This window comes from Balaenoptera musculus, chromosome 18 (genome assembly GCF_009873245.2).
Source record: "Balaenoptera musculus isolate JJ_BM4_2016_0621 chromosome 18, mBalMus1.pri.v3, whole genome shotgun sequence".
NCBI classification, from domain to species: domain Eukaryota; kingdom Metazoa; phylum Chordata; class Mammalia; order Artiodactyla; family Balaenopteridae; genus Balaenoptera; species Balaenoptera musculus.
The window spans coordinates 14809070-14837049 of record NC_045802.1 but is presented as its reverse complement, the minus strand read 5'-3'; the positions used below and the strand labels follow the sequence as shown (position 1 = coordinate 14837049).

The 27980-nt window shown below is 37.0% G+C and overlaps 1 protein-coding gene across 3 annotated transcripts in view; it reads right to left on the bottom strand.

The window, feature by feature from the left end:
- Positions 1-25554, bottom strand: part of COG6 (component of oligomeric golgi complex 6) — a 62665-nt gene extending 37111 nt beyond the window's left edge. For 2 of the 3 annotated variants that reach the window (XR_005017191.1, XM_036831502.1), the window contains exons 1-12: positions 25327-25539; positions 22737-22880; positions 18549-18620; positions 17146-17204; positions 11248-11359; positions 10800-10882; positions 10348-10418; positions 7314-7407; positions 3377-3505; positions 3207-3298; positions 1286-1350; positions 80-171 (exon numbers count right to left, since the gene is read on the bottom strand). Coding sequence is in view for 2 of the 3 variants with exons in the window: in XM_036831502.1 (XP_036687397.1) it covers positions 80-171; positions 1286-1350; positions 3207-3298; positions 3377-3505; positions 7314-7407; positions 10348-10418; positions 10800-10882; positions 11248-11359; positions 17146-17204; positions 18549-18620; positions 22737-22880; positions 25327-25479 (1166 nt within the window). In the remaining variant the exon portion in view is untranslated. Of the gene's footprint in view, positions 1-79; positions 172-1285; positions 1351-3206; positions 3299-3376; positions 3506-7313; positions 7408-10347; positions 10419-10799; positions 10883-11247; positions 11360-17145; positions 17205-18548; positions 18621-22736; positions 22881-25326 lie in introns of all 3 variants that reach the window. The other variant, XM_036831501.1, reaches the window with a different exon arrangement.
- Between the last annotated feature and the right edge of the window lie 2426 nt (positions 25555-27980).

Sequence of the window (27980 nt, the reverse complement as noted above, 5' to 3'; positions counted from 1 at the left end):
ACAAAAAATATTACACTGTGTTCTAACTGAAAGAGGTGTCACATGGGATTTAACACGCACATTTAACCTTTCCACTTACCTGATTGTATGGTGATAAAATTTGAGGAGGTTAGAAATTTTATATAATAAAACTGCCCCAGGTTCAGCAACTATTACTTGTTCAATTCGAACCTATTAAAAAACACGTAAGAAAAAACTAAACATTTCTTAAAAGTGTAACTTTTCTTCATTAATCACATGTGGTATGAATAGCATTAAAAAGATTAAATTTTATTATTGCAGAAATCACAAAATTCCTTCTAAATAAAGAATTTCTGAATATTAAATCATAGAGGATGGTAAAACAACACAGAAACTTTAGCACAGATATGCTCTACAAAAAAATGATCCATTACCTACAGAATTTGGTTCAAGGCTATTGCTATCAGAAATAATCAATACAATGAGGTCATCTTGAGGTTTTTCACCAACATATAATGGAATTTAGCTTAGCACTAAATTGCAAAGCAGCTGTTACATTCCTAAAAACAGATTATCAGTGAAAAGGTACTGCTCTATGAATGAATATTAAGGAAAAAAATGAAAAAAAAAATCTTCTCTTTAAACAACTATACCAAGTTTCTTTCTGTTAGAGAATAGGAAAGCAGATAAATCTTGAATTAGCACCAAACTATTTGGCCAATTATAATACTGCCAGGGCAATATCTCAGATCTAGTTCAAGATTAACTTGATATGCTCAAGTTTAACTACTAGGAATCTTTTCTAATTAAAATCCATCCCTCACTAATCTTTCCCTTACTTTATATTCCCTAATTAACAAATACAATCTAAATCACACTGAATGTGCTTACTTACATATTATATTACATCTATGCTTATTAAGCTGCTGATAACATATGTGTCTTCTTGTTTCCTAACTGGATTCTAAACACAGACATTGTGCTTTCTGGTTCTCTTACATCTCTGCAGCATTTGGTAGAACAGGACATACACAAGAGATGTTCAATAAACAAATGCTTTTGAAAACATTTAGATTTTGGAGTACATCATAATACTAACGAATGTGATCTGCTAAAATGATATTTTATAAATACATGTATATGAGTATACAAAAACCTCTTGCATAGAAAATTGGCAATGATTATTTTAAAATGTGTTTTATTACCCTACATGTGTTAATTTGACAAAATTACAGCCTGAATTCAAGCTGGTTTCTTTAAAATCAGAATAAGTCACTAATTTAACCAGCTACCATATAACATATATAAAAACAAACTATTTTACCTTTAGAGGCCTGCACACACCCTCAGTAATATGTCCAACAACTTCTTGAATATTTTCTTCAACACCTACAATTAATTATAACATAACTAAAATTTTTTTTCCATATTACACTTTGCTTCACATAAGTTTAGAAAATTAACAAACACTAATACATATGATTAATGGCATTAATAAACATTTAAAATAACAATTAACGATATTTTATTAAGTTTAATATCTTTAGGACATTACTAATTATATTAATATGAGTCTAAAGCCTTATCAATTGATTTGACTGTTGATTAATGAACATTATTTCTTCGTGAAAAAGAGTAAATGTATGAAAAACAGACTGTGAAATTTATTAACTGAAGGAGGTGATGTGCAGATGTATTAGCATTCGTTCCACAAACTCCTTACTCTAGGCAGCAGTTCTAAGCACACAAACTATGGGTATAAAGATGGAAAACACGCCTTGCAATCTAATGGAAAAACCGACATTTACTGATTATTCACTATTTATCGAGGTCTGTACTGGGTACTTGACATGTACTGCTTGTAACCACCTTCATTTTTTACAGATGGAGACCCTCAGGTTTAGAAGAATTCATGCCATTCCCACAGAATAACTTATTTCTAACTCCAATTATTTTCTTCCCACTTCTTAATGTTACCTCTCATGTAAATTTTCCTACATCTTTTAACAAATACATTCTTTTAAACTGGGTAATTAGCATAACAGAAAACAACTTTAAAAAGTGCAGACTTTGTGCCAACCTATCATATATGCTGAATCTAGTCTCAACATCAAAGAGTTAAAAACGAGGAGGTTAAGTCCTGCACCCATTCGTGCACTGGCCTCTCCTGCAGATGACGTGCTGAACCAGGATGACGTGGGGCTGAGCTATTCAAAATAGGTAAGTGATACCAGCCACAACATCTCTCTTCATTTCCTATCAAAGCCAGAGCAACTTAATTACCTACTAACCCCTTCTACAACAGGCGTCTTAAGGTAGTCACAACTAAGAAGATTTGAAATTCTGTAAACAGACGTTTGCAACTCAAAAATAATCATTTTTCTTCTTTGAAATCAAGACCAAAATTTTAGGTATATTTAGTACATAGCTAATTATTTTTTATTTATTTATTTATTTATTTGGCTGCATCAGGTCTTAGTTGCGGCACGCTGGGTCTTCTCTGAGGCACGCAGGATCTTTCGCTGCGACGCGCAGGCTCTTCATTGCAGCGTGTGGACTTCTCTCTAGTTGTGGTACGCAGGCTCCAGGGCACATGGGCTCTGTAGTTTGCGGCACGCAGGCTCTCTAGTTGTGGCGCACGGGCTTAGTTGCCCCGCAGCATGCGGGATCTTAGTTCCCCGACCAGGGATCAAACCTGCGTTCCCTGCACTGGAAGGTGGATTCTTGACCACTGGACCACCAGGGAAGTCCCAGTATACAGGTAATTATTCAAAAAACTTTAAAATAGTCACATGAGAATGAAAAAAGGGGCTGGATAGTAGAAATGAAAGAAGTCGTAGCTTAACGACCTTAAGCCAGTCACTGACTGAGCCTGTGTACTCATAAATAAAATGAAGAGAACATCACCTTTTGCCTTTAAAGGATGGAGGCTGAGATAATGTAGGCCAGGCACTCCAGAGATGCCTTAAAAGTGAAGCAGAGGGGTCTAGGCTTACAAGGAAAGGTCCCAAGGGTCCAGTATAAAAATGTGATCAGCTGTGTGACAAAATGAAAGTGATGGAAAAGAAAGTCTACTAGCAGAAAAAGGGGGAAACGAGAGACAGGAAGTTTAATTAGGATGCTTACTAAATCACCCAGTGTGAAGAGTTTACCTCCGAGAAGAAAACAGCAATAAGAACAGAAACAGAGAAGTCCTGCGTGATTTACTAGATCTGGGCATGAGCGGTAACCATCAGAGGACCCACCTTGTGTAGTTACATGCTTTAAGAGAGCTTCAAGGTGTTCCTTTTCAGAAGCAGTGGCCTGATGGAGCCAAGCCAACATATCGCCTACATATCTAATGAAAAAACTAAATGTTAGTAAAGATTTCCTTCAGAAAAACTTCGAATACTCCAATACTGTCTGACTACTATACCTCAAAGGGTCATGGGAGTGCATTTCAATGGGTCTAGGTGTACCTCCTGGGCCCCCTCTTGTAAGAGCATCGATAAATCCACGAACAACTGTACTTCTTCTGGCTGTTCCAAACTCATCTAAGGTATACCTAGAAGAAACAAGTTATTAACAAACAGTTGCTTTTCTTCCTAATGGTTACATCAAACTATTCATGCACTTTCTAAGATATCTAAAGCTTTTTTACACAATTCTCTCAAGCAATACTGTTTTAAACAACAAAAAATATTTATGAAATAACTTTATCATAATGATAATTCAACCTAAAGGTGCATCTTTTTATGCCTAAGAAAGAATGCTGGGATTTGGAATCAGTAACAGAGGCAGAAATGGTTTTGAAATACCCTGAAGTGACATACCAGATATACGTCAAGATGAAAACGCAGTATCAAGCTAAGTGTTGCTAAGGTACACAATTGCCTTGCATTCACTTTCTATTTTTTAAAATAAATTAGAACCAAAATGCTTATTTCTATTTTTTTGCCTCATGCTGTCAAATTATAAAGTTCAGGGTAAAGAATGCATTCCTTTAAATCAGTGGTCCCCAACCTTTTCGGCACCAGGGACTCGTTTCGTGGAAGACAATTCTTCCACAGAAGGGCCGGGGGGGGGGGGTGGATGGCTCAGGCTGTAACGCGGGCGACGGGGAGCGGCAGAGGAAGCCTCGCTAGCTCACCGCTCACCCCCGGCTGTGCGGCCCCGTGGCTCCTAGCAGGCCGAGGACCCGTACCGGTCTGCAGCCCGGGGGGTTGGGGGCCCCTGCTTTAAATGATCATCAATTCCATGAAATGACTTGTGATCAGACGACTCCTTATGACAGCACAAAATTCACAAACTTTTAACTTCTTAAATATGTAAAACTAATCTTCACCCTCTGGACCCAAATGGCTGTGTAATAAACAGAAACAATGTAACTTCTGTTTCTAGGACTATTCACTGTGACCACAAGTTATATTAGAAACCAGTGAATCCACTGGCATTTTAAATGGGGGGAGGGGCAATTTAAGAAGCCTGACACACACTAGAATCTGTTTACTACAAAATATAAATAAACAATATTAATGCTTATTTTCCTGCAATAGGTATAATTTGAAGAACAGCATGAACTAAAAGGAACCTTCAATGATACTTGAAGACATGAAACATCTTTTCCGAGAGACAGAAGAAAATTTCTTTGACCAAAACGGATTCTCTTCCAACAAAGGTCAAAAACTGAAAATGCAGCTTTACAAAGGTGACTGTTAAAATTATGTAAATATTCTAAAATGCCTCTAGTTAAAATAAAAATTTAAATCTCCATTTTTTTTAATATCTAGCCATAGTAGAAAAAGAAAAATTCTGGTCAAAAAGCAAATTAAAAGATGAAAAAATTTGTCCAAAAAAGAATTAAAAGATAAAATAGTGTAAAAACCTCTCTAAGAAATGCAACAAATAAAAAAATGAAGAAAAATCAGCATTGCACATATTACTATGTTCTTTAATAATTTATATGCTGAAGGTTTACCAATGGAAAGAAGACAACATCAATTTGTTCATTTCTACTTGTAATAAATTTCTTTCTGAAGAAACTTCTGTACTTGATTTATTAAAAGTCAATAATGCATTAGCATTCCGGTTATATAATACCTACGAAAAACTGAGTATGGCAACTTTCCCCAAAGACTTCAATAACTGACATTTTCTTGTACGTGATACTTACACATGCGAGACACAATAATGAACAGTGAAGCTTTTACACATCACTTAAATCAGTTCATATAGTGCCATCTGGTGGTTAACATGATATACTATTAAGTTTTCCCTAAATTTAAAGAAACCACCACTTTTGGAAATAGGTGATACTTAAGATGAAAGGCCCATTTTCTCTTTTTTTCTCTTTTTTATTCATCTTATGGTACTTAACTGTCACTAAAATCCTCCCTCTTCCCCATTCAACCCGCAAATGCTTCTTACAACCTTCCATACTGCACTACTGCCCCCATCCCCTGTGTGCCCTTGGGAGATAAGTCTTTGCCTATTTTAGTTCTATTCTTTGTCTTTCAAGCATTTTGCCTTACTGTCGTGCAGGCCTTAAACACACTTCTCTTTAGTTGAAAACTTTCCAGTTTATCTCCTTTCAAAATAGAAATAATAGCTAATATTTTGTGATGAGCAAAGCATTATGCTAAACACCTTATGGGAACATTCTAATTTAATCTTCCCAACAACCCGGCAAGACAGGCACTATTTTTATCCTCATTTTACAGCTCGAGAAACTGAAGCTTATAAAGGTGCATGGGTTCATCAAAAAATCTAACTCAGAGCCCACCTTTTAAACCATTATGCAATATTGCTCCTTTCCAAGTGTTGATCAAGAATCAAAATTTAGAAAAAATATGTTTATATGGTAGAAGTCAGCTGACCTTTTCAGATGCCCAAAACAGACAAAGGCATTTTTTTTAAAAAGATTAACCTTGTGAACAATTATGAATCTGTGCACAATGTTACACATTATTAAACAAACACCAAATGTTTTAAGTACCAAAAGACTCTCATAATCAAACACCAATACCTTACAATGAAAAAGCTGGGAAAGAAATTTCGAAGTCGATAAGATGTGCTGAGCTGGTGGTCAAGAGTGAACATCAGCTTATCACAGGCACCTGCACAACATGCAGGGCCATTATGATCCAGCTCCTGCTACTAACCCAACAGCCAGGGCAAGCTTTTGCAGTTTCCTAAAGGTACATGTTCCTCCTCAACCCACACCTTTGCACCTGCTGTTCCCTCAACCTGGGATGTTCTCTCCTCCCTTTTCGTCCTGGAAAATGCTTATCAACCTTAAGAAGTCATTTCATACCTACTTCCTGGGGGGAGTTTCCTCTAATATTCACCCCCTTCCCCACCACAGACTACTTGAGCCACAAAGCACTTGAGACTTGACTTTTAGAAAAGCAATTAATATATTCATTAAAGTGGATTTGTTTATTTGTTCAATAAAACAAAGCAATTTGAAGGCAACGTTTTATTGATGTTAAGTCTGCCGCACTTAGAACTGTGCTTAACACATAGTGAGTACTCAGTAAGTAGCACTGGGCTGTTATTGTTTTATGTAGCTGTCCAGCATTTGTGTTCTGGAACCTTATTACAGGACAAGTAATGCTCCAATCAGAAAACAGAGTAAGAAGGAAATCCTCTAAAAATATATAAGCATATGAAAGGCATGACTCAGAGCAGGGTTAATGCCCATGCAGGAGTCCCCTGGCTTTCTGCTTCCTGAATTTTAACTCCCCACTTGGTCTTCCTATTTCCATACTATTCCAGGCATTAAAAGTGAAAAGGTATTTACTTCTATTTTATATGAAAAGTAAAAGAAAATTAAAATACAGAATAATAAAAAATTTATAAGTTAATAATGCATAAAGTTCTTATCCAAAGCATTACCACATAGCACTTGGCTGACATAACTTACAGGATCAAATACCTGAACTCTTTCTTTCTTGAGTCTTACTAATGGAATTCTAATTTTAAATTTTCTTTTTTCATCTCTGCGTAATTATTATTTGTCAGTCTATTCAACCTTCTCTCCGGGGCAGGGGTGACACAGGAGTTTTAGTTACATACAATTCCTAGGTCGTTAACGAGATGACAGATTGGGGAAAAGCCCTTAGCCTCTACACAAATAAGAGGTAGTCTAGATACAGGGACACCTTGGTTTTCATCTCCATGTTGCATTCTACAGCACGTAATAATATGCAAATAAGCTGATGCCCCAATGGTACCGAGATGAGATAAAAACATCACTGTAAATTATTATATTGCTCAAACTACTGTATATGAATTTGATAATACTGAAAGTCAATGTAAATTATCGAAGAAAAAGTAAGTTTTTTTTTTTTAATTAGGAAAACGTCACCCACTTATATAAGACAGGTCTATCCTGCAGGGCTTCCATTGCCTGAGTCAGTACTGGAGATATGTCACATGATTCTTGTGTCAATGTTCTGCATTCACCTGAAAAATCATTGTAACACTTATTGTGTTATATAATCATTATAACATTATAACACTTGTTAAATTAAAATTAGGTCTTTATTACATCTGTTGTACAGCCATTCTAAATACTGCATTAAAAAAATGCTTGGAAAAGCCTAGAGAACATGCCAATCAAACACTAGTTCATGCTGTCAAACTAAAAATGTAAGCTTAAATACCTATATAACTTCAAATGACCACATCTGCTATCTGGCATACCACATATATATTTTTTTTTCTTTTTTTTTTTTCTTTTTGGCTGTGTTGGGTTTTTGTTGCTGCGCATGGGCTTTCTCTAGTTGCAGCAAGCGGGGGCTACTCTTCGTTGTGGTGCGCGGGCTTCTCATTGCGGTGGCCTCTCTTGTTGTGGAGCACGGGCTCCAGGTGAGTGGGCCTCAGCAGTTGCAGCACGCGGGCTCGGCAGTTGTGGCTCACAGGCTCTAGAGCGCAGGCTCAGTAGTTGTGGCGCTCGGGCTTAGTTGCTCCACAGCATATGGGATCTTCCCAGACCAGGGCTCGAACCCATGTCCCCTGCATTAGCAGGTGGATTCTTAACCACTGTGCCACCAGGGAAACCCACACATATTTTATTATTATAAAAAACTAGGGTTCTGAAAAAACCAGTCAATGAACAAACATGCACTAAATAACTGCTATACACATGGCAATGTCAAGGAGGGAAGGGAGTACTAAACATGTATTACCAGTTCCTTACATTGGGAGCAATCTTCAAGCAGTTTGCTAAAATGTTTATATGGGTAACTAATATATAGTATATAAGATTATAATTTCAAAATTGTTTAGATTTTAAACTGTTTAAAAAATCTCTACACCAATATGTCCTTTATTTCACTATCCTATCTATAAAGTACTTATTAAACGTCTACTCTGCTCAAAAAACTCAGAGTATGTTCAGAAGTTCCCAACCTTTTGGAATATGAGGACCTCACACTAGCAGTATATTTTTCTAGCATACACTGACTGAGAAAAACATACACGTGTATGGGACTGGAGCTATCTTACAATGACTCCAGAGTCCTTAGGAGTCAGAATGTCAGTTTGGAACTTCATGTTAGACGTCACGGGAGCACAAAGAAATATGAGGCAATGTCCTTGCCTTTATGAAAACAGAAATCTATCTGGAGAGCTAAGACATACATATATGAAAAGTTATGTTAGAGTAGTAAATTACTGAATACCAAATAAATATATTCAGCAGTTAGTATTCAGAGATGGGAAAAGCCACTATGATTTAATGTAGTTGTGGAGAGTTCCAGGAAGATGTAGAACCTAAGCCTGACTTTGAAGACTGAGGTAGGATTTGGATATAAAGAGTGAAAGCCAGACCATACTCCAAACAGGAGTAAACAGTGCAAACAAGAGAAGGAGAAAAAGAAACAAGTTTTGGGGCTTCCCTGGTGGCGCAGTGGATAAGAATCTGCCTGCCAATGCAGGGGACACAGGTTTGATCCCTGGTCCGGGAAAAGCCCACATGCCGCAGAGCAACTGAGCCCATGCGCCACAACTACTGAGCCTGCGCTCTAGAGCCCACGAGCCACAACTACTGAAGCCCGCGCACCACAACTACTGAAGCCCACGCACCTAGAGCCTGTGCTCCGCAACAAGAGAAGCCACCACAATGAGAAGCCCGCGCACCGCAACGAAGAGTAGCTCCTGCTCGCCGCAACTAGAGAAAGCCCGCATGCAGCAACGAAGACCCAACACAGCCATACATACATACATAAATAAATATTAAAAAAAAAAAAGAAAGTTTTGGAGATAAAGAGTAAATCATCTGACACAGATAATAAGGTTTTTCACAGTCAAGTAAAAGTGTACTGGTTAACTGGATTTAATCCCAACTCCTTCCAACAGTCAGCTGGTAACATCTATTAAAATATCGTGGGCACATGTTCCATTCTTGAAGTCTTAACTATCTACTTTGTTTTTAACAGGCAATTCTATGAACAGACTATTGAAACATTTTAAAGCAAATCTAAAGCAAATAAACCATTTGTGATAGGCAAAATAATGGTCCTCCAAAGATCCCTAATCCCTGAAACCTGTGAATATGCCATCTTACGTGGCAAAAGGGACTTTGCAGATGGAATTAAGGTGACAGACCTTAAAATAGGGACATTTTCCCAGATTACCCAAGTGGGTCCAAGGTAATCATACAGGTCTTAAAAGTAAAAAAGGCTAGCAGGAGAGTTACAGATATGAGATGGAAGAAGAGGCAGGAGATTCAAAGTGAGAAAGTGACTCCATCTACCCATTACTGGCTTTGAAGATGGAGGAAGGGGCCACAAGCCAAAGAATGCAGGCAGCCTCTAGAAGCTGGGAAAGACCCTCAGTGACAGCCAGCAAGGCAACTCAGAGCTCAGTCCTCAGACTCAAAGAACTAAGTTATGCCAACAAACTGAATGAGCAAGGAAACAGACTACTCCTTAGAGCCTCCAGAAATGAATGCAGCCCTGCCCACATTTTAATTTTAGCATGGTGATTTCTGACTACAGAACTATAAAATAATAAATTTGTGTTGTTTTAAGCCATTAAGATTATGTTAAGTTTGTTACAGCAGTAATAGAAAAACTCACCATTTATAACAGTTGTAGTAACTATTACATGTAAATAACATGTCATGTAAACAACAAGAGATATCTAATCAACTTTAAGATAATCTGTGGCAGAAATACTGACTTCATTTTTTTATTCCCATCCTTAATCATAGACAGTGCTTGAATGATAGTAGATGTTTATGAGACAAATACAAAGACAATATGTTCAAATATAAAGTTTTTTTTAAAAAAATAGTTTTTGATTACTAAGATCAAAATGATATCAAGTAAAGACTAAGTGAAATAACAAAATCAAACACTAATATTCATGAATCTAGACTGCATAAAAGAAATCACTTACTCTGAGCCCACCGGTAAAGTCTTTCATAAGATGTTTCTTGGAGCAAGGCCATCTGTTCCATAATTTCTAAACTAAAAAAATTAAAGGTTTATTATAATTTATTAAAAAGTTTTAGCCAATAGCTATTGAATACATCTAAGAACCTAATCACTTTACTTAATTACAGAGTGATTTGATTATAGCCTATTAACTTTTTATCATCTTGTGGAATAATTTTTCAGTAAATTTTTAAAATTAAATGTCGCCAAGTTTAACACCATCACTTAGATACCCAACTGCTGTTTTACTCTAAACGTATCAGGGTATAACTTCCTCCTTATCCAAAGATACATAAAGATTAAACTTCTATTTCACAAAATGTCATAATGTCATATACTTTAAGAAGAACCTAGAAAATCTTTAAATTTTGGAAATATAAAAGGTAACAATCATGAACTGAAAAGGGTACTCACCCTGCTGTTTGTTGGTTTGTACGCAAGAGAACTTTGACATCATTATGAATCTGTTTTACTCTTCCCAATGCCTTGAAAAAATCCTTTAAAATTAAAGCATATTCTTTTTAACTATAGATCTAGAATACAGAATTTACAAAAGAAGCAATTAACAAGATTGAAAATGGTTGCCAAAGGACTCAGAGATGGGAAGGAGTGGGATAGGTGATGTAGGTTTTCTTTGTAAGCCATGTTGTACTCTTTGACTTCTAAAAACAACCAAAAAAAAGCTTATGTATTGCTTTGAAAAATAAGGTAATTTAAAATATGCACCTTAATTGCTAAATTTAAAAACATTTTTAAATCAAAAAAAATTTTAGGTGGTAAAATAAAGCCTTAAAAAAGAGTGATTTCTCTATAACATCTGTAACTGCTATGCTTTAAGTGATTTTAACAGAAAGCAAAATACCTCAGTGATAGGTCCTTCTCTTGTACCTCGGAGAAGACTCATTTCATCAGAAGACAGCTGGAACTTGGATAAGAAGGCATCTGCAACTTGTGCTCTTATTTCTAATGTTTGACTGTAATATTTTAAAAAAGGCAACAAAAAAAATCAAGCACACTATGCATTTGCATAGCTTTAAAACAAGTTACATCTGACATAACTTTTAAAACAAAGGTGTGGAAGAGTCTCAGTATCTTCAAAAGCCTTATTTCTGCCTCAAATATTAGAAGCCCATCAGGCATGTAGGTGATAAAATTGGCTAATATTGTTCTACCTCAGTAGAAGCCACAGTAAAATGATTAATCATTAAGCAAAAGAAGAAATAAGTTCATGAATGGTCTCGGTATTACAATCCTTAGCCACTTATGTGTACTTGCATAGCTCGCCTCTTGAAAACAAAGTTATCTTACAGAAGAGAAATATGCCAGTTAATTTCTTCTCAGTCACTAAAAAAATCCTAAGCCTTTGAAGCTTGCACATGAAGTACACAACAACCAAAAATCAGGTCTATTATTTTTTTATTTTAGGTTAGAAATAGTAGTCAAGAATTCATTTAGCAATCCCTCATTAATTCAAAAAAATCACTCTTCCACTCTCCCTTCCTCACTTTTTCTGCATACTATCATAATAAAAAAAAAGTCTTTTCAATTATATTATCCGAACGCAACCTATCTAGACGAGCTGACAATTAGCAAAAGGCACACTCTAGTCTGCAGGGACCTGAAGGACTGAGCAGGACCCCATCCAAGGGCAAGTCAGGAATACAAACTACAAGAGCAGGAATTCAACATCCCTGCCTTCTAGATCTTAGATTTGAAGATATATAAATAAAATTATAAGTGTTTCACTAGTAGTATTCACAGGGCAGTAATATTCTACAATCTAACAATATTCAAATGAAACTGAACAAAGATAAACATTAACCCTATCTGAACAGACAGTACAATGCATGCCATCTTTATTTTGTTTGTACTCTTGAGTTGTGAGGTTTTAAATTCACAGTCAAATGCTCCTGCTGAATGACACAGAAGGTTAGAAAGGAAAAGTCCTCCAGGTGGCAGTAATGTTCTGTTTTCCTCAAATACTGTAAATCACCGAATTAAATTTATACAGATTTAAATAGCCTATGTCCTTAATCATCTTATTAATACTGATACTGATATCTAAAAGTTATCTAAACAGGTTTTGTTTTATATTTTTAGATAAAGCTCAAATCGTTATCATACAGGATTTAAAGCAATTTTAATACTTCATAAAATTCCTTGAGACTATACAAATTAACCATTTCAATGAAAACCTTCTGAGAGTTTCTTTTGGATCTTTATAGTCAATTTATCACGCACAACGGAAAATTCATCACTTTACTGGTTCATTTTGTTTTAACTAAATCTAGTACAGTTGACCCTTGAACAACGTGGGGGTCAGGGACGCCGATCCCAGCCCCCAACCCCCTGCCCTGTGCAATGGAAAATCTGCACCAGCCAGATTCAACTTTACAGCCAGCCCTCTGCACCAGAGGATTCAACCCACCGTGGACTGTGTAGGACTGCAGTATGTATTAACTGAAAACAAATCCACATATAAGTGGACCTGTGCAGTTCAAACCCGTATTGCTCAAGGATCAACTGTAAATTCAAGATATTATTTAAATCACATTACTCTTTAGTTTTACCATATACAGTCTTCCCAGGTAAAATTTCACAACCATTCTTGACAAAGTTGAGTCAATCAAGTAGCCCCATTTACAATCAAGTAGCATGAACAGGTATCTCCAAGGTGTAAAGGCCCTGAGCTAGGGTCTGAGGTGACAAAAGGTGCACATGAGGCAGACCCTGCCCTACTGCACAACACAAATGAAATACGGTATCTTTTGGAGGGCTTTTAGTATCTAAATTAAAAGTATATGAAATTAATGTTAAAATAAAACATATAAATGGTTATTGTAAATTAAAACTTCTAAGAGTATTTGATGTGTATTCATGTAATCACTGTATATGATGTAAGTTATATAAAACATAAGTGAATATGGCAAATGCATACTGTGGAATAATACGCAGCAAATAAAAATTGAGGTCGAGCTATATGTATTTACACAAAATTATCTATAAGGCACTTTATAGGTACAAAAAACAAGTCACAGAAAAATATGTACAGCAACCCCCATGTACTTTTAAAAAGAAACTTTACACATACACAGGAATTTTCGGGACATGTATTCACATACCGCCTGAGTATATAAAATAAACAGACTATTTCATTTTTATAATGATTCTTTTAAACCATCCCAGAACATAATTTATGAATCTTGTGGTATTCTTTTTTTTTTCCTGAAAATATACCCCTGTCATATTTTAACTCTAACTTCTAAACTCATCTCCACCAAATAATTTCAAAATAACTGAAAAAAGCTAGCAAAAAAAAAAAAAGGGGTGGGGGAGGCATAATATATAGACCAAAACAAAAAAAAAAGCAAAGAAATATACATGGCAAAACAAAATGAAAAAAAGGTTGATCTACCAATATTCGGTGAAATGTAAATTAAAATAGTGTGATACCATTTTTCATCTATAAAATTGCTGTTTTTAATGATAATATCTACTGTCTACAGGGTTTAATAAAATAGACATTCTCGTATATTGCTGATGAAGGTGGAAATTGGCATAACCTTTCCGGAGAGAAATTTAGGCAATATATATGAAGATACTTTTTAAAATTTCTACCATTTGATTCTTTAATTACAATTCAATTCTAGGAATTTATCCTAAGAAAATAACCTGAAATGCACAAAATGATTTAAAAACATTTACCAAACCATTATGCTTAATAATGGAAACAATATCTGATAATTTAAGAATGCTTGTTCATTCACAAGAAAAAATACAATGCCACATTAAAAAACATGTTTTTTAAAAATAAAAGATATAGGAAAATGAACATGAAATTTTAAGTGAGTGAAGTAAAATATAACTATGCACACATACTAACTCTGGGAGAAGATACACCAAACTGTTAACGGTGGCTATGTCTGGGTGGTGAAACTACAACTACATCTGTAATTTTCTTCTTTAAGTTTTGCATATATAAAACAAAGGAGAAGAGAGAAGAAAGATGTGATGCTCCCCTGCCTTCTCCTAGCTTTTTACCAGGCAGTGAAAGAATATGTATCACATATGCTCTATATTTTTACATGTATATTTGTGCAAAATAAATCCTTTTTATAGTTTTATGTGTTACCAACTTCAAAACCTAAATTAAAATAGTTTATAACAAATAATTAAAATTACAAAACCATTAAAAAATAAAATAGTAAGAAAGAAAGAGGGACTTCCCTGGTGGCGCAGTTGTTAAGAATCTGCCTGCCAATGCAGGGGACACGGGTTTGAGCCCTGGTCCGGGAAGATCCCACATGCCCCGGAGCAACTAAGCCCATGCGCCACAACTACTGAGCCTGCGCTCTAGAGCCCCCAAGCCACATTACTGAAGCCCACATGCCCTGGGCCCACAGGCTGCAACTACTGAAGCCCACAAGCTCTAGGGCCCGTGTGCCGCAACTACTGAGCTCGCGTAGTGCAACTACTGAAGCCCGCGCGCTTAGAGCCTGTGCTCCACAAGAGAAGCCACCGCAATGAGAAGCCCACGCACTGCAACAAAGAGGAGCCCCCGCTTGCCCCAACTAGAGAAAGCCTGCGCCCAGGAACGAATGCCCAATGCAGCCAAAAATAAATAAAATAAAAAAAAAAAAGAAAAAGAAAGAGAAAGAATGAGAACTTAAATAACATAGCTGAGGAAAGCTATCGCAATTAAGCGCAGAACAGCCTAAGCTTCCAGCCACCAAAGCCAATGTAGAAACAAGATGTGCTACACAACTTTGTCTAATAAAAGGGGAGAAATATGGAGGGTAAAGTTCCTTGAGGTATGTCAGACAGTGTGTTCAGCACCCTATACCCTGTGACATAGTTTATTATTCCTTTTTTCAGATGCGATAACAGAGACGGTGGGAGGTTAAGAAATAACCCGTGTAAGATTAAAAATCTAATGAGCTCTTACCCAAGATTTGTATTAGAATTCAGATTTTCAAGGTCTACATTCTTTCCACTAACATACTACACCTCAAAAATAAACATAAACATTCGCCAGAGACTATGTTTTTCTGAGTCCAAAGAGAAATTTGGCTGGTAGGCCTTTCCAAGAGACAAAAAAATACATAATAAATAGTGATTTCAGTGGTATTCAAAAATATGGAGGTATGTTCATCTGGACATAGCCTTTCCTAATCATAAATGAAACCCATCTTCTGACTGTCAATTAAACATTAAGGGCAAATGTTAAACTGCAGTTCTGTGGAGACAATTCTACACCAAACTTTACCGATTAGAGCAACAGCTGTCAAAGTGACCTCCTTCTAACTCAGTTGGAAAAAATATTCATATCATTTATAAATTTGTCTGAATATCATGTTATCCAAATAAGCCCATAGAATTTCTATTTCTAAAGCCAAATGCTTGTCTAAGTTTCTCGTTAAAAAGGAAAAGGTAATTTTTTAAAATGGAAAAACAACTTTGCCAGCACCCAGGAATCTGTTATGATTTCTGCTATGTAATTTTCCTAAAATACATTCACACAAATGTTCACTTGGCATATCCATAGCTCTTGGGATACTAGAATGTCATAAATGTTTGCTTCCCAGAAACATGCCAGGCCAAAACACTTTTTTCATAGGCTTACTAAAATAATAAACATAAAAAACCTTGCTTAAATAGTTTTGACAACATATGAACAGAAGGACAATATTCTAATATTGCCTCCTGAAGACATTAACCAGTCCCATACATGTTACGAGCTCCAATAAAATACTTACTTTTCAGTTTTTATTTCATGTTCCTTTCCTGACATTGGAATAGCTATATTTCATATTCATTCACTCAAAATTATTTATTGAATCTACAATGTGTTACACATTGGAGACACAAAAAGAGAATAAGAAATTGTCATCGTTCTCAAGGAGCTCACAGTTTAGTAGGAAAGAGTCAACCAAACCAATCATTAGTTACGAGACTGTACTACACACTACAGTAAAGATGGCAAGAGAAAGATTTAACTCAGACCAGAAACTCAGACTACAAACTTTGTATACAGGATTGGTGATCTGTTACTCTCTTAGTTTTAGCCACAATTTTCAATTGAATCCATATATGTTTTTATAGTTAGCCAACAATAACTTAACAGAAAAATTCATGTGTGGGTCTCTAACTGCAAATTTTTTTCCTAGGAAACTTTTCTTTCAAAAGATTAGGTGTGATACTAAAAACATTCTAATTTGATGCTCAAGGCGCATGCTTAGTTCTGAGTACAGAAATCCAGCACCTGCCTTTCCTTAGAGAGTTGGGTGCTCTGTAGAGCCAACCATCTCTTCACATCAGCTGAGACTGCAACTTTTCTCATCGTGGTCCATGCACCAATGGGAGAGACCTGTGTGGTGATGGAACGGTTCTGTATCTTGACTGTAGCAGGATGCATAATCATAAGTAAAAAATAAAAGACAATTGTGAAAAAAGATAATAAAATTACTAAAAATTTGAAAAATCCACATTTTAAAAAGCAGTCATTTTTTAATTCTATGGCAAACAAACAATGCATCATCACTTCCAAAGAGGGATAATCTCTCAATCATCCCAATTATCAATGTTCCTAAACTACTGTTTTATGTTTATTTTACTCTTGGGTAACAGCTTAGAACCTCATACTTTGTATCATTTTTGAGTCATGTTTTTGATTATTGTTTTAACTTTGAAGTTATCTATAATTTTCTTTCCGAGTTATCTCCATATTAATGAAGAGTTGATTATGTAAAGAAAAACTTACCTTTCAGCTTGAAGCTTAGTGGTTTTTGTTATTAAATCTTGAGTCTGTTCCTTTGCTGCCTAAAATTATAAACATATCTATTATCAGTACATTTCAATTTTTTTCAACTTCAGAAAACTAATACTGTCACTTACTGGAGTTCAGACTATAGCAAATGAGATCACACTCCAGAACTCAAAAGTTTAAAAAAGGCCCAAGTAACTGAAATAGATATTTCAAGGCTCATACACTACTTTTAATAAGAAGAACTCACTCAGAATTCTCTATACACACATAATGCTAAGGCTTACAAGAAAGAAAAAGGTATCACAACGATGTTTATTAAGGAATTTAATAGTTCCTGATGCTTTTCAGTGGAACAGAAGCACTGCCAGAGCCACTTAAGGATGAAGAACAGGACTTCAGCTACAGACGTGCTGAGTTGAGGTGCCAGGAAACCTCTGAATGGAGTTGTAAGTTAAGTCACTGATATGCTGCTGTGGAACTCAACAGAAATACCCAAGATGGAGATAAAAATTTGAGACTTGGGATATACAAAAAAGAAAACCCTCATATAGGATTTTGGAGAACATTAAAGATAGCCCCATCTAAAGGACAGAGGGCTGTTCCTGACCAAGTTGTACTAAACAATCCTCTCTCTCCCAAACCAGAGCTGAAAGGATCAGGAGTGAAAACTTGATGAAAAGGTATTTCAAAGGTTAGGAAAATATTTATAAAGTGAATTGAAACAAATAACAAGTGTAACCAATGAGAGTCTCTCTCAAAGACCCGAACTGGGAACACTACAAAAATAAGGCAGTTACTAACGAGAAGAGAAACAAGTCAGTGGTTGTGAGGCAGGTAGAAACACAGGGCATTAAATGAGTCAGAAGTATGTAGGTCAATGTTAACTCTACAGCCAAACCAGAGGTTTGGAACTGCTTTAATAAACAGACCTAAACTTATATACATTTTCCTGAGATATTTTTTAGGCTGAACATAAATCATAATTAAATACATTTTCCTGAGATATTTTTTAGGCTGAACATAAATCATAATTAAGCTGGGTCTTTACTGGGCATAGCATTAGTTTGAAATTATTCCTAAGGCTTTCTACTAAGGAATTTATTTCTGCTGCATTTGTGGAATATTATGGGATTGAAAAGTTTACCAAAATTCTACAGTTATCTCTATACTGGCAAGATCAAAATATAAAGGCTTCTGGAGTTAACTGCACAATATTAGTAAACCATCACCAAAGAGACACAAAGACATTTATAGTTAAAAAAAAAATAAGCATAATATTTATATTCAAACTTCCTACAAGGCATGATGTATTAGATATCCACACATTTTGTAGACCTATCTAGCAATTTCTGAAAGCTTATCAGGAACTAGGCTAAAATCCAGCCACTATACAGTACCTGTAGGCGACATGTCATATCTTGACAACAGCTGCTCATTGCCTGAACATCTTCATGTATGCTTTCAAGTTCCTGAAAAGGAAAAAATAACATCAACCAGTATATATTGTTAAAGAAATTTCTCTTCTCTTAGCCAAATCCTTACTTTTGTCCCTTTCTTGCCAAAGCATGACAAAAGATCCCATATTTAAGACTGAAAACGATTAAAGAGAACAATATCTAGTATAAGAAAAGATGTAAAAAAAAGAAAACCTAGTATATTCTTTTTAGAGGGTCTGACAATAGGAAAATGGCAAATGCTTTAAGAATATGAATACCTGTTTATTCAGAAATTCTCATACTAAGAATTTATCCTAAGAAATTAATCAGATAAGTGTACAACAATATATGTAAGAGATGATCAACACAGAGTTGCCTAAAACAAATGGAAAATGTGAAATGTTTCCAACCATACAATGGAAATCTGTGCATACATTAATGATAATATCTATGTGTGTGTGTGTGTGTGTAAATTAGCATGGAAAGATGTCTATATAAAGCTAAAAAAAGGCTTATAAAGCAATACATATAATACCTCCCGGTTGTTTTTTTTTTAGGAAAATACATATATATGTGTGCAGAAGAACACAGGGAAGGCTCTATGAAGGGCTATACAATAAAATACTGACAGGTTATTTCTGTGTAATAGGATCATAAGTAATATCGATAGTTCCTTCTATTTCTGACCTTATTATTTATCTTTTCTATAATGAATTATTTATAACTTTTAATTAATATAAAACAAGAAAATTTGAAAACCCAATAAACTAACAATAGTGCCTCCTCCTATATGGTTGAAAGTAATCACATATTAGATCATGCCAAAAATCTGGTAAGTCTCCCAGTAACATTCTTTCCCTATATACTCCCACCTCCAGCCCCCTCCACATATGCAAGAATTTAACTGGTCACTAAGTTCTAACATTTATAGCCCTTATTACGTACATCTTATCCATTTCTTTTTTTACAACCCAAACAGCTACTACTTGAGTTCAGTTCAATTGCCTTCTCCTGTATGGACTGATAAAAACCGGTCTTCCAACAGGCCTCCCCAGCTCCAAACTCTTTACTAAATCATTCCCTACAACCTTTACTGAACCAATCTCTTAATATGAAAAAATGATATCACAGAATTACATTTAACTTCATACTGCACTATTATCTTCTTTTTCCCAATTCAATTCAGTGTCACACAACAGAAAGATATGCAAGGAAAGAAAGTTTCAGTGGTAGACAGGGTCTTACTATGGTCTCTTTCAACACAATGCCCAAACCTTCAAATAGAAACATGACAGTTTTACGAAGGGATGGGCCAATCATAGGGCAAGAGATAAGAAAGCAACCGAGCAGGACTACAAACAAAATGTAAGGATGAACCAGAGTTAGGAAGTCACTTACAAGAATGTGAGCATACATCCTAGTTCCAGAATTAAATTTTTTCCTTTCTCTACATAAAGTACTTTGAATTATAAAAATCATAGCACCAGACATTTTCAAATGTTACTCTCTGTATCTTACCATTAATAGGATGTAAATCAAATTATTTAAGTGCTAAACTGCTTTAAACAATGAAAGAATGATTTCAAAATAGCAATTAATGTCAGCAATAGCAAACAGGTACTAACAGGCAAATTAATCTATTTCCTTAAATCTCACGGTATAAGACTAGCACTATGACATTATCAGCCAACAAGGTCAAGAATAACTACTCCTAATATTTACTTTAGTTACTATAGTACACTGAATGAATCTGATTTGTAAAATAACAGAAATTACATCTCTTAATATATGACTTAAATGCAGAGATTTGCTAAATTGTAATTCAAGAAACTTTACACTGCTTGTATGTAAAGTCTTCATTTGAACTCAAACTGCCTTTTATTCCCGATTAAATAAAATTACAGGTTGTTAAATACAATTGCAGTATGATAACCTTTAAAGAAATCTTTTATTATGGAAAAATTTCAAAATTATCTAAAAGTTGAGATAATGTGAATGCCTATGTACACATCACACGGCTTTAACAGTTAGCAACTCATGACCACTCTTGTTTAATCTATCTCTGTACCCACTTTCTAACTCTCTTCCCATCCACTTTCTCCCTCCCCAAGCTGTATTATTTTGAATTCCAGATAGCATATCATTTCATCCATAAACATATCAGTATGCACTTCTAAGAGAACTCAAAAAAAAAAAAAAGCCATTTACCCATCTAAACATTCAACAATAATCCCTTAATATCAAATTTCTATTCAGTGTTCAAACTTTCCCAGTTGTTTCAGTTTTTTTAATAATTTGTTCAAGTCGGAAACCAAACGAGATTCACAAACAGCAATTGGTTGATATTTCCTTTATTTCTGTAAATAAATAAATAGTCTTTCTCTTACAATTTATCTGTTGAAGAAACCAGTTCACTTGCCTGCACAGTTCCCAGCACACCAGACTTGCCGACTGCTTCTCACGCTGCTGACATACTCCTCTGTCCCCAGTGTTTCCTATAAACTTGCAATTACATCTAGAAGCCTGATTATATTCTGGTCCAATTTTCTTGCAAGAATTCTTCAGAGGTGATGTTGTATACCTTTGTTAGGAGTCACATATATGACTGTTTCTTTTTGTGAGATGAGCAGTTACTGATGATCAGTGGTTTTCAACTTGGGCAAATCTGTCCCCCAAGGGGGCATGTGGCAATGTTCGGAAACATTTTTGGTTGGAACAACTTGAGGAAAGGTGGTGCGCCTGGTATCTAGTGGGTAGAGGCCAGGGATGCTGCCAAACATCCTCCAAAGCAGAAGACAACCCTCAACAACTATCGGGCCCAAAATGTCAACAGTGCCAAGACGAAGAAACCCTGAGCTAGAGCCTTTGAACAGTGGTTACAAAATCTTCTATCATTTCTTCATTTATTAAGTGGAATATTACAATAAAGGGAAGCCCTGCCTCAACAATTGTATATAGTTGGTACCAAAGACAGGATAAATGCTTGACTCTTTCCTTTTATTTAGTAGTTTTCAAAACGATACGTTGGTTCCCTCATAGCCACCTAAGATAACCAGTGAGGGTTCTGCTGGTTTTTAGTATCATTATGAACTCACGGATTTAAATATGCTTCATGTGTTTCAGTCCACTGCAGTCATTCGTACTGATGCTCAAATCATCCTATATTTGGCCAGTGGAAACCTCTTAAGTCAGCTCCAGAGTCCTTCTGACACTTCCCAGTAGTCTTCTACAGCTTCCTCACTTTGGTACTTCCTTCCAGTGGGAAATGGTGTTTAGAGAGTACAATTCAGATGTGCTCTTCACTACTATCTCTCCCTATTTTTATGAACACTACCAAACTTCCCTTTTAATCTTCCAGATTATTAGCCTTCAGCCAATGAAATCCTACTACACTGTTAAAAATAATCTGTCTCACTAGAACCATGTATCAAACTCTCATACAACTCACATAGAACTATTAACTATGTAATATCACTCAGTAATATTAACATAATTAATGAAGTATTATATAATACATAAATAAAACATAATAAATAAAATTCATTTTCACCCTATGGTGAGTAGACTGCTCACTCAAGTGTAATGAAACATTATTTATTAACTGAAGTCACTGATCTTAATTAATCTGAAAATTTCATAATTTAGGATGCAGTAAAGTAACTCAATCCTAATTAATCTCCAGTGGAGAAGTGGTTATCTAAGGGAGGTTTATTAAATGAGGGACTATTTCTACTGGAAAACCACTCAGAGAAGTGTTATTTTTTGTTTGTTTGTTTCAAAAGCTAAGATTCCTAAAAGAATATCCTGGAACAAATGTTACAACTTTCCAAAAAGCAGCACTAGTGGAGGTTAAAGATTTAGAAATGTTAATATGTTAAATGTTAATATAACATTAATATAATATAATATATATAATATATAATATAAATGTTTCAGACATTACATGAAATTTCTAAAAAAAAAAAAAAGATTTAGAAATCACACTAATCCAAAGAAAGACCTAGAAGCTGCTGGAGTAAGTAGCTAAATTTCTATTTGACCACGGTACACGAGTAGCAAACATATCAACTCTATGCATAGAGAAGCTCAGCACAGAGCCAGGCATATAGTAAGCTCTCAATAAATGGTAAATGAAAACAGTTTACATACTTCCTTCACTCCCTTGAAAATGCTTACAAACTCTTCATTGATGGCTAAACTTCTGCGTTCAATATCTCCACGTAAATTTCTTCGAGTGCGCAAACTATTTTCAACAAAAAAGGTTGAGAGTGCCTTGAGAGCTTCCAACATCTCCTACATAATTGACAATAAAAGAACATTATTGGGACCGATTTTCAAATGTTTTTCTAATCTCAAGTAAAATTTTAATGAAATCATTTCCAAATAATTTGTTTCCATTACACAATCCAAAAAATATTGGATGACCTTCACATTACTCAACAGTAAACTTATTTCTGAGACACAATAAGGACATACTTACTTGTGCATTGTGACATATATACGTTATTCAACGCAGAATTGTTTGGAACTGCAAAGATTAGAAAAAAACCCTAATGTCCATCTAAAAAGGATTGGTTTAAAGACATTATGATACAGCCATTGAAAAAAAGTGGAAATTCTTGGGACTTCCCTGGTGGCGCAGTGGTTAAGAATCTGCCTGCCAATGCAGGGGACATGGGTTTGAGCCCTGGTCCCGGAAGATCCCACATGCCGCGGAGCAATTGAGTCTGTGCGCCACAACTACTGAGCCTGCGCTCCAGAGCCTGCGAGCCACAACTGCTGAGCCCACATGCTGCCAACTACTGAAGCCTGTACTCTCTAGGGCCCGAGTGGTGCAACTACTGAGCCCACATGCTGCAACTGCTGAAGCCCGCATCCCTAGATCCCATGCTCCACAACAAGAGAAGCCACCGCAATGAGAAGCCCGTGCACCACAAGGAAGAGTAGCCCCCGCTCGCCGCAACTAGAGAAAGTCCGCGCGCAGCAATGAAGACCCAACGCAGCCAAAAATAAATAAATAAATTAAAAAAAAAAAAAGAGTTACCATTTAACAAGAAATAATTGCTGCGGCCCTGTGCTGAGCATTTCACCTGGATTCTCTCATTGAACCCGCGCAACAACCCTGAGGAGGTTACTGGCAGTATTCCCAATTTAGAAACTTAACGTCAGCTCACAGAAGTTAAGGGACTTATTGAAACCGTAATGCACCAATTTGGTGGTTATATCTAATAAGTGATGGTCCCAGAGCCAATCTTTCTTACTCATTTTAGTATAATGCTAATTTTTACACACCAATTCTTATTGACAGCTTACTGTCAGTTACAGTAAAAAATAAAAATAAATAAAAATTTATAAATAAAAATTTATAAATAAAAAATATAAATAAAATTAAATAAAAATATAAATAATAATTAAATAAATATAAATAAAAATTTATCTATAAATTTATCTATAAAAATAAAATTTTTGGGCTTCCCTGGTGGCGCAGTGGTTGAGAATCTGCCTGCCAATGCAGAGAATACGGGTTCGAGCCCTGGTCTGGGAAGATCCCACATGCCGCGGAGCAACTGGGCCCGTGAGCCACAATTACTGAGCCTGCGCGTCTGGAGCCTGTGCTCCGCAACAAGAGAGGCCGCGATAGTGAGAGGCCCGCGCACCGCGATGAAGAGTGGCCCCCGCTTGCCACAACTAGAGAAAGCCCTCACACAGAAACAAAGACCCAACACAGCCATAAAAATAAATAAATAAATAAACCCAAAGTTAAAAAAAAAAAATTTAAAAAAAAAAAATAAATAAAATTTTTATAGATAAAAATTCTATATCTATATCTATATAGATAAAAAATTCTATTTTTATCTATTAAAAATGTATCTGTAAAACTCACTTAAACATAGTCTAAAATATGTATAAAAAATAAAAATTTATCTATGAAACTTATCTAAAAATTTTAGATAGAAACTTATCTATAAAACTCTCACTTATACACATTCTTTTTTCTTTATGCCACCATGGCATGACCAATATACCCAGCGACTCAGTGATACAGAAGAGATAATCTGCTACCACGGGAGATGGAAAGTCCAATCTAAGTTTCAGGAGGTACTTGGGAGAGAATGCGGACAGTTTATCTTGTAAAGAAATACAGCATGAGCCCATACATCATGGACAGTGCTTAGCTCACAACAAAAACTAGTAGCTTGTAACAAATTCAATAAAGACTTAAAAAAAAACAAACAAAAAAAACTAGTAGCCATGAGCAGGTGGTAGCCCTTTAGCGCTGCAAATTATTTTAATTGTTTTCACCTGTCAATGGAAAGGCTCAAGGATGCTTAGCCCTGATCTCCCGTTCCTCCTAAGCTCCCCATTCGCGCTGCCTTATTTTGTAGTTTGCTCTTTTGCGTGTTTCTTCTCCTGCCCGGGGCTCTCCTCTCCCCTCCCTGCTCAGACCCGCGAACACCTGCGGGGGCAGGGGACTTCACCGTTTGCCTTCCCGATCCAGAGTCTTCGAAGAAGTTAAATATGGGGCAACACCCAGGAAACCTCTTCGCTCTTCCAAGGGCTCCTCGGCCTCCCCTTTCTCACCTGCCCCACGCCGGCAGCGCAGCGGGTCTCGTGGGCCTGGGGTCCCCTCCGCGGCGGGGATAAGGGACGAACCCGAGGGTGCCGGACAGACACCGCCCCCAGCCCGGGTCCGACCCGCGGACGACGCAGCACCCTCGACCCCTCCAGCCCCGCTCACCTTGTCGTTGTCCAGCCGTGTGTCCAGGATCTTACGCAGCTTCCGCGATAGCGGGTTGTTAGTCTGCGGCGAGGTCCCGCCGGCCCCATTGTTGAGGCCGTTGACAGCCCCGGTCGCGGGCACGGCGACTACTTCCCCGCTGCCCTCGGCCATAGCGCCGCGCCTCCCACCCCCCAACTCGGCCCCAGCCGCCTCAACCCAGAGCACGGACGCGCCGGCAACCCCGTAGCGCGCAGGCGCGCAGCTGCCGCGCATGCGCCCTCGGAAGGCTCTGCTCCGCCCACTCCCTGCCGCCAGGTTGCTAGAAGTGGTAGCAGCTGCTGGGAGTTAGAGAAGTCGGCGGAGGCGGAGCAAGACCCGCAGGGTGAAAGGAGGAGAGTAACGCGAGATTTTGCAAAGTGGACTGAAATTCAAATCAGGTGTGGAGTTTGGGGATTACGGTTTATGGGATTAAAGGCACTTCGGGATCCTGAATGTGTGAAAGTCTGAACTAGACTTAAGTAAAATACACTGAGGCCTGGGCCTGGGCAACTATGTTCAGTAAAAGCTAACTCTAGTTAAGTTCACTTTAGAATACTTTGCAACTGTTTCCTGCAATGAAGGAGATTTAAATGCAGCTGTGGAAAGAATTCCAAAATATAGTACGTGAAAAAGCAAGGCGAGTTACAGTGTGTATAGTGTGATTACTTGTGTGGTGTGTGTGTGTGTGTGTGGTGTATGTGTGAAATAGAGGTACGTGTAAATTTAGGCTTTTTTTTTTTTTTTTTTGGATGGCATTCCTTTGGAAGAGAGGCTTCCAATTTTCATTTTGTACCTTTCCAAACGGACTGAACTTTCTCATCTTCCCCGTGGGTTACTTAATATATCAACAGCGGTTATTAAGGTAAGGTAATTATGGCCTACTTTTCTGTGTTTATTTGTACTTCTCTGAATTTGCAATTGTAAAAAAAAGGAAACAAAATAATTTGAAAATTAGCATGATATAGTAGGATGAAGACAGGGAAATTATTGTAAAATTTAAATATATATATATTTTTTTTTAAAGAAATTCACGTTCTTTTATTTATTTATTTATGACTGTGTTGAGTTTTCGTTTCTGTGTGAGGGCTTTCTCTAGTTGCGGCAAGTGGGGACCACTCTTCATCGCGGTGCGCGGGCCTCTCACCATCGCGGCCTCTCTTGTTGCGGAGCACAGGCTCCAGACGCGCAGGCTCAGTAATTGTGGCTCACGGGCCCAGTTGCTCCGCGGCATGTGGGATCTTCCCAGACCAGGGCTCGAACCCGTGTCCCCTGCATTGGCAGGCAGACTCTCAACCACTGCGCCACCAGGGAAGCCCAAATTTAAATATATTTAAAGCAATTTGTATATTTTTTAATGTTCACCTATCATTCTTTTATAAGGCTAACTATAAATTCTAAGTTAAGGGCTTGAAATCAATACTTTTCAACAGTTCAAAGCAGTATTTTCCAACAGTTAAAATAAATATTCAGGTAAGCCTCATCAGACCTAGGTTTTATATATGTATATATTTATATATGTGTATATATAATATTTATATATAACAATTTTTATTGAAGATAAAGGTTTTCTTTTATTGAAAATGTAAAAGATATTTATGTATATTGAACTTCTTAATATAGTAGACACTGAAAGTATTAGAGACAGGCTCTGACCTAAATATTTTAATTTAATGGGAGAGCAAATACATGCATGTAAAAGAGTAAAGCATTTTTATATAACAAAGCTTTTTTTTTTTAATAAATTTATTTATTTGTTTGTTTTTGGCTGCATTGGGTCTTTGTTTCTTTGCGTGGGCTTTCTCTAGTTGTGGCGAGTGGGGGCTACTCTTCGTTGCGGTGCGTGGGCTTCTCATTGCGGTGGCTTCTCTTTGCTGCAGAGCGTGGGCTCTAGGTGCGCGGGCTTCAGTAGTTGTGGCACGTGGGCTCAGTAGTTGTGGCTCGCGGGCTCTAGAGCACAGGCTCAGTAGTTGTGGCTTGAAGTCTCTAGAGCACAGGCTCAGTAGTTGTGGCACATGGGCTTAGTTGCTCCGTGGCATGTGGGATCTTCCCGGACCAGGGCTTGAACCCATGTCCCCTTTATTGGCAGGCAGATTCTTAACCACTGTGCCACCAGGGAAGTCCCTAACAAAGCATTTTTATATAACCACAGAAGAACCATGCTGAAGTGTAAAACGTGGACATTCTTACCTTCCAAGTAGCAGTTGAAAGGAGGGCCACTTGAATTTCCCCCTCTTCCCCTTTGGTTGGTTATTAAAGCTTTCCTGCTCTTTGGCTTCTGAAATAAGTGGAAGTCACATCATTTTGGCCACTGTGACTTCATCAAAATATAATATGGCATTTATTAAAGCCATGTCTGGTGAATCATAGAATAAAATAGAATGTTCAGTCCTGTACATTCTTCCCTGTATTAAAAACAATAGCTTTGGGCTTCCCTGGTGGCGCAGTGGTTGAGAATCTGCCTGCCAATGCAGGGGACACGGGTTCAAGCCCTGGTCTGGGAAGATCCCATATGCCGCGGAGCAACTGGGCCCGTGAGCCACAGCTACTGAGCCTGTGCGTCTGGAGCCTGTGCTCCGCAACAAGAGAGGCCGTGACAGTGAGAGGCCCGTGCACCATGATGAAGAGTGGCTCCC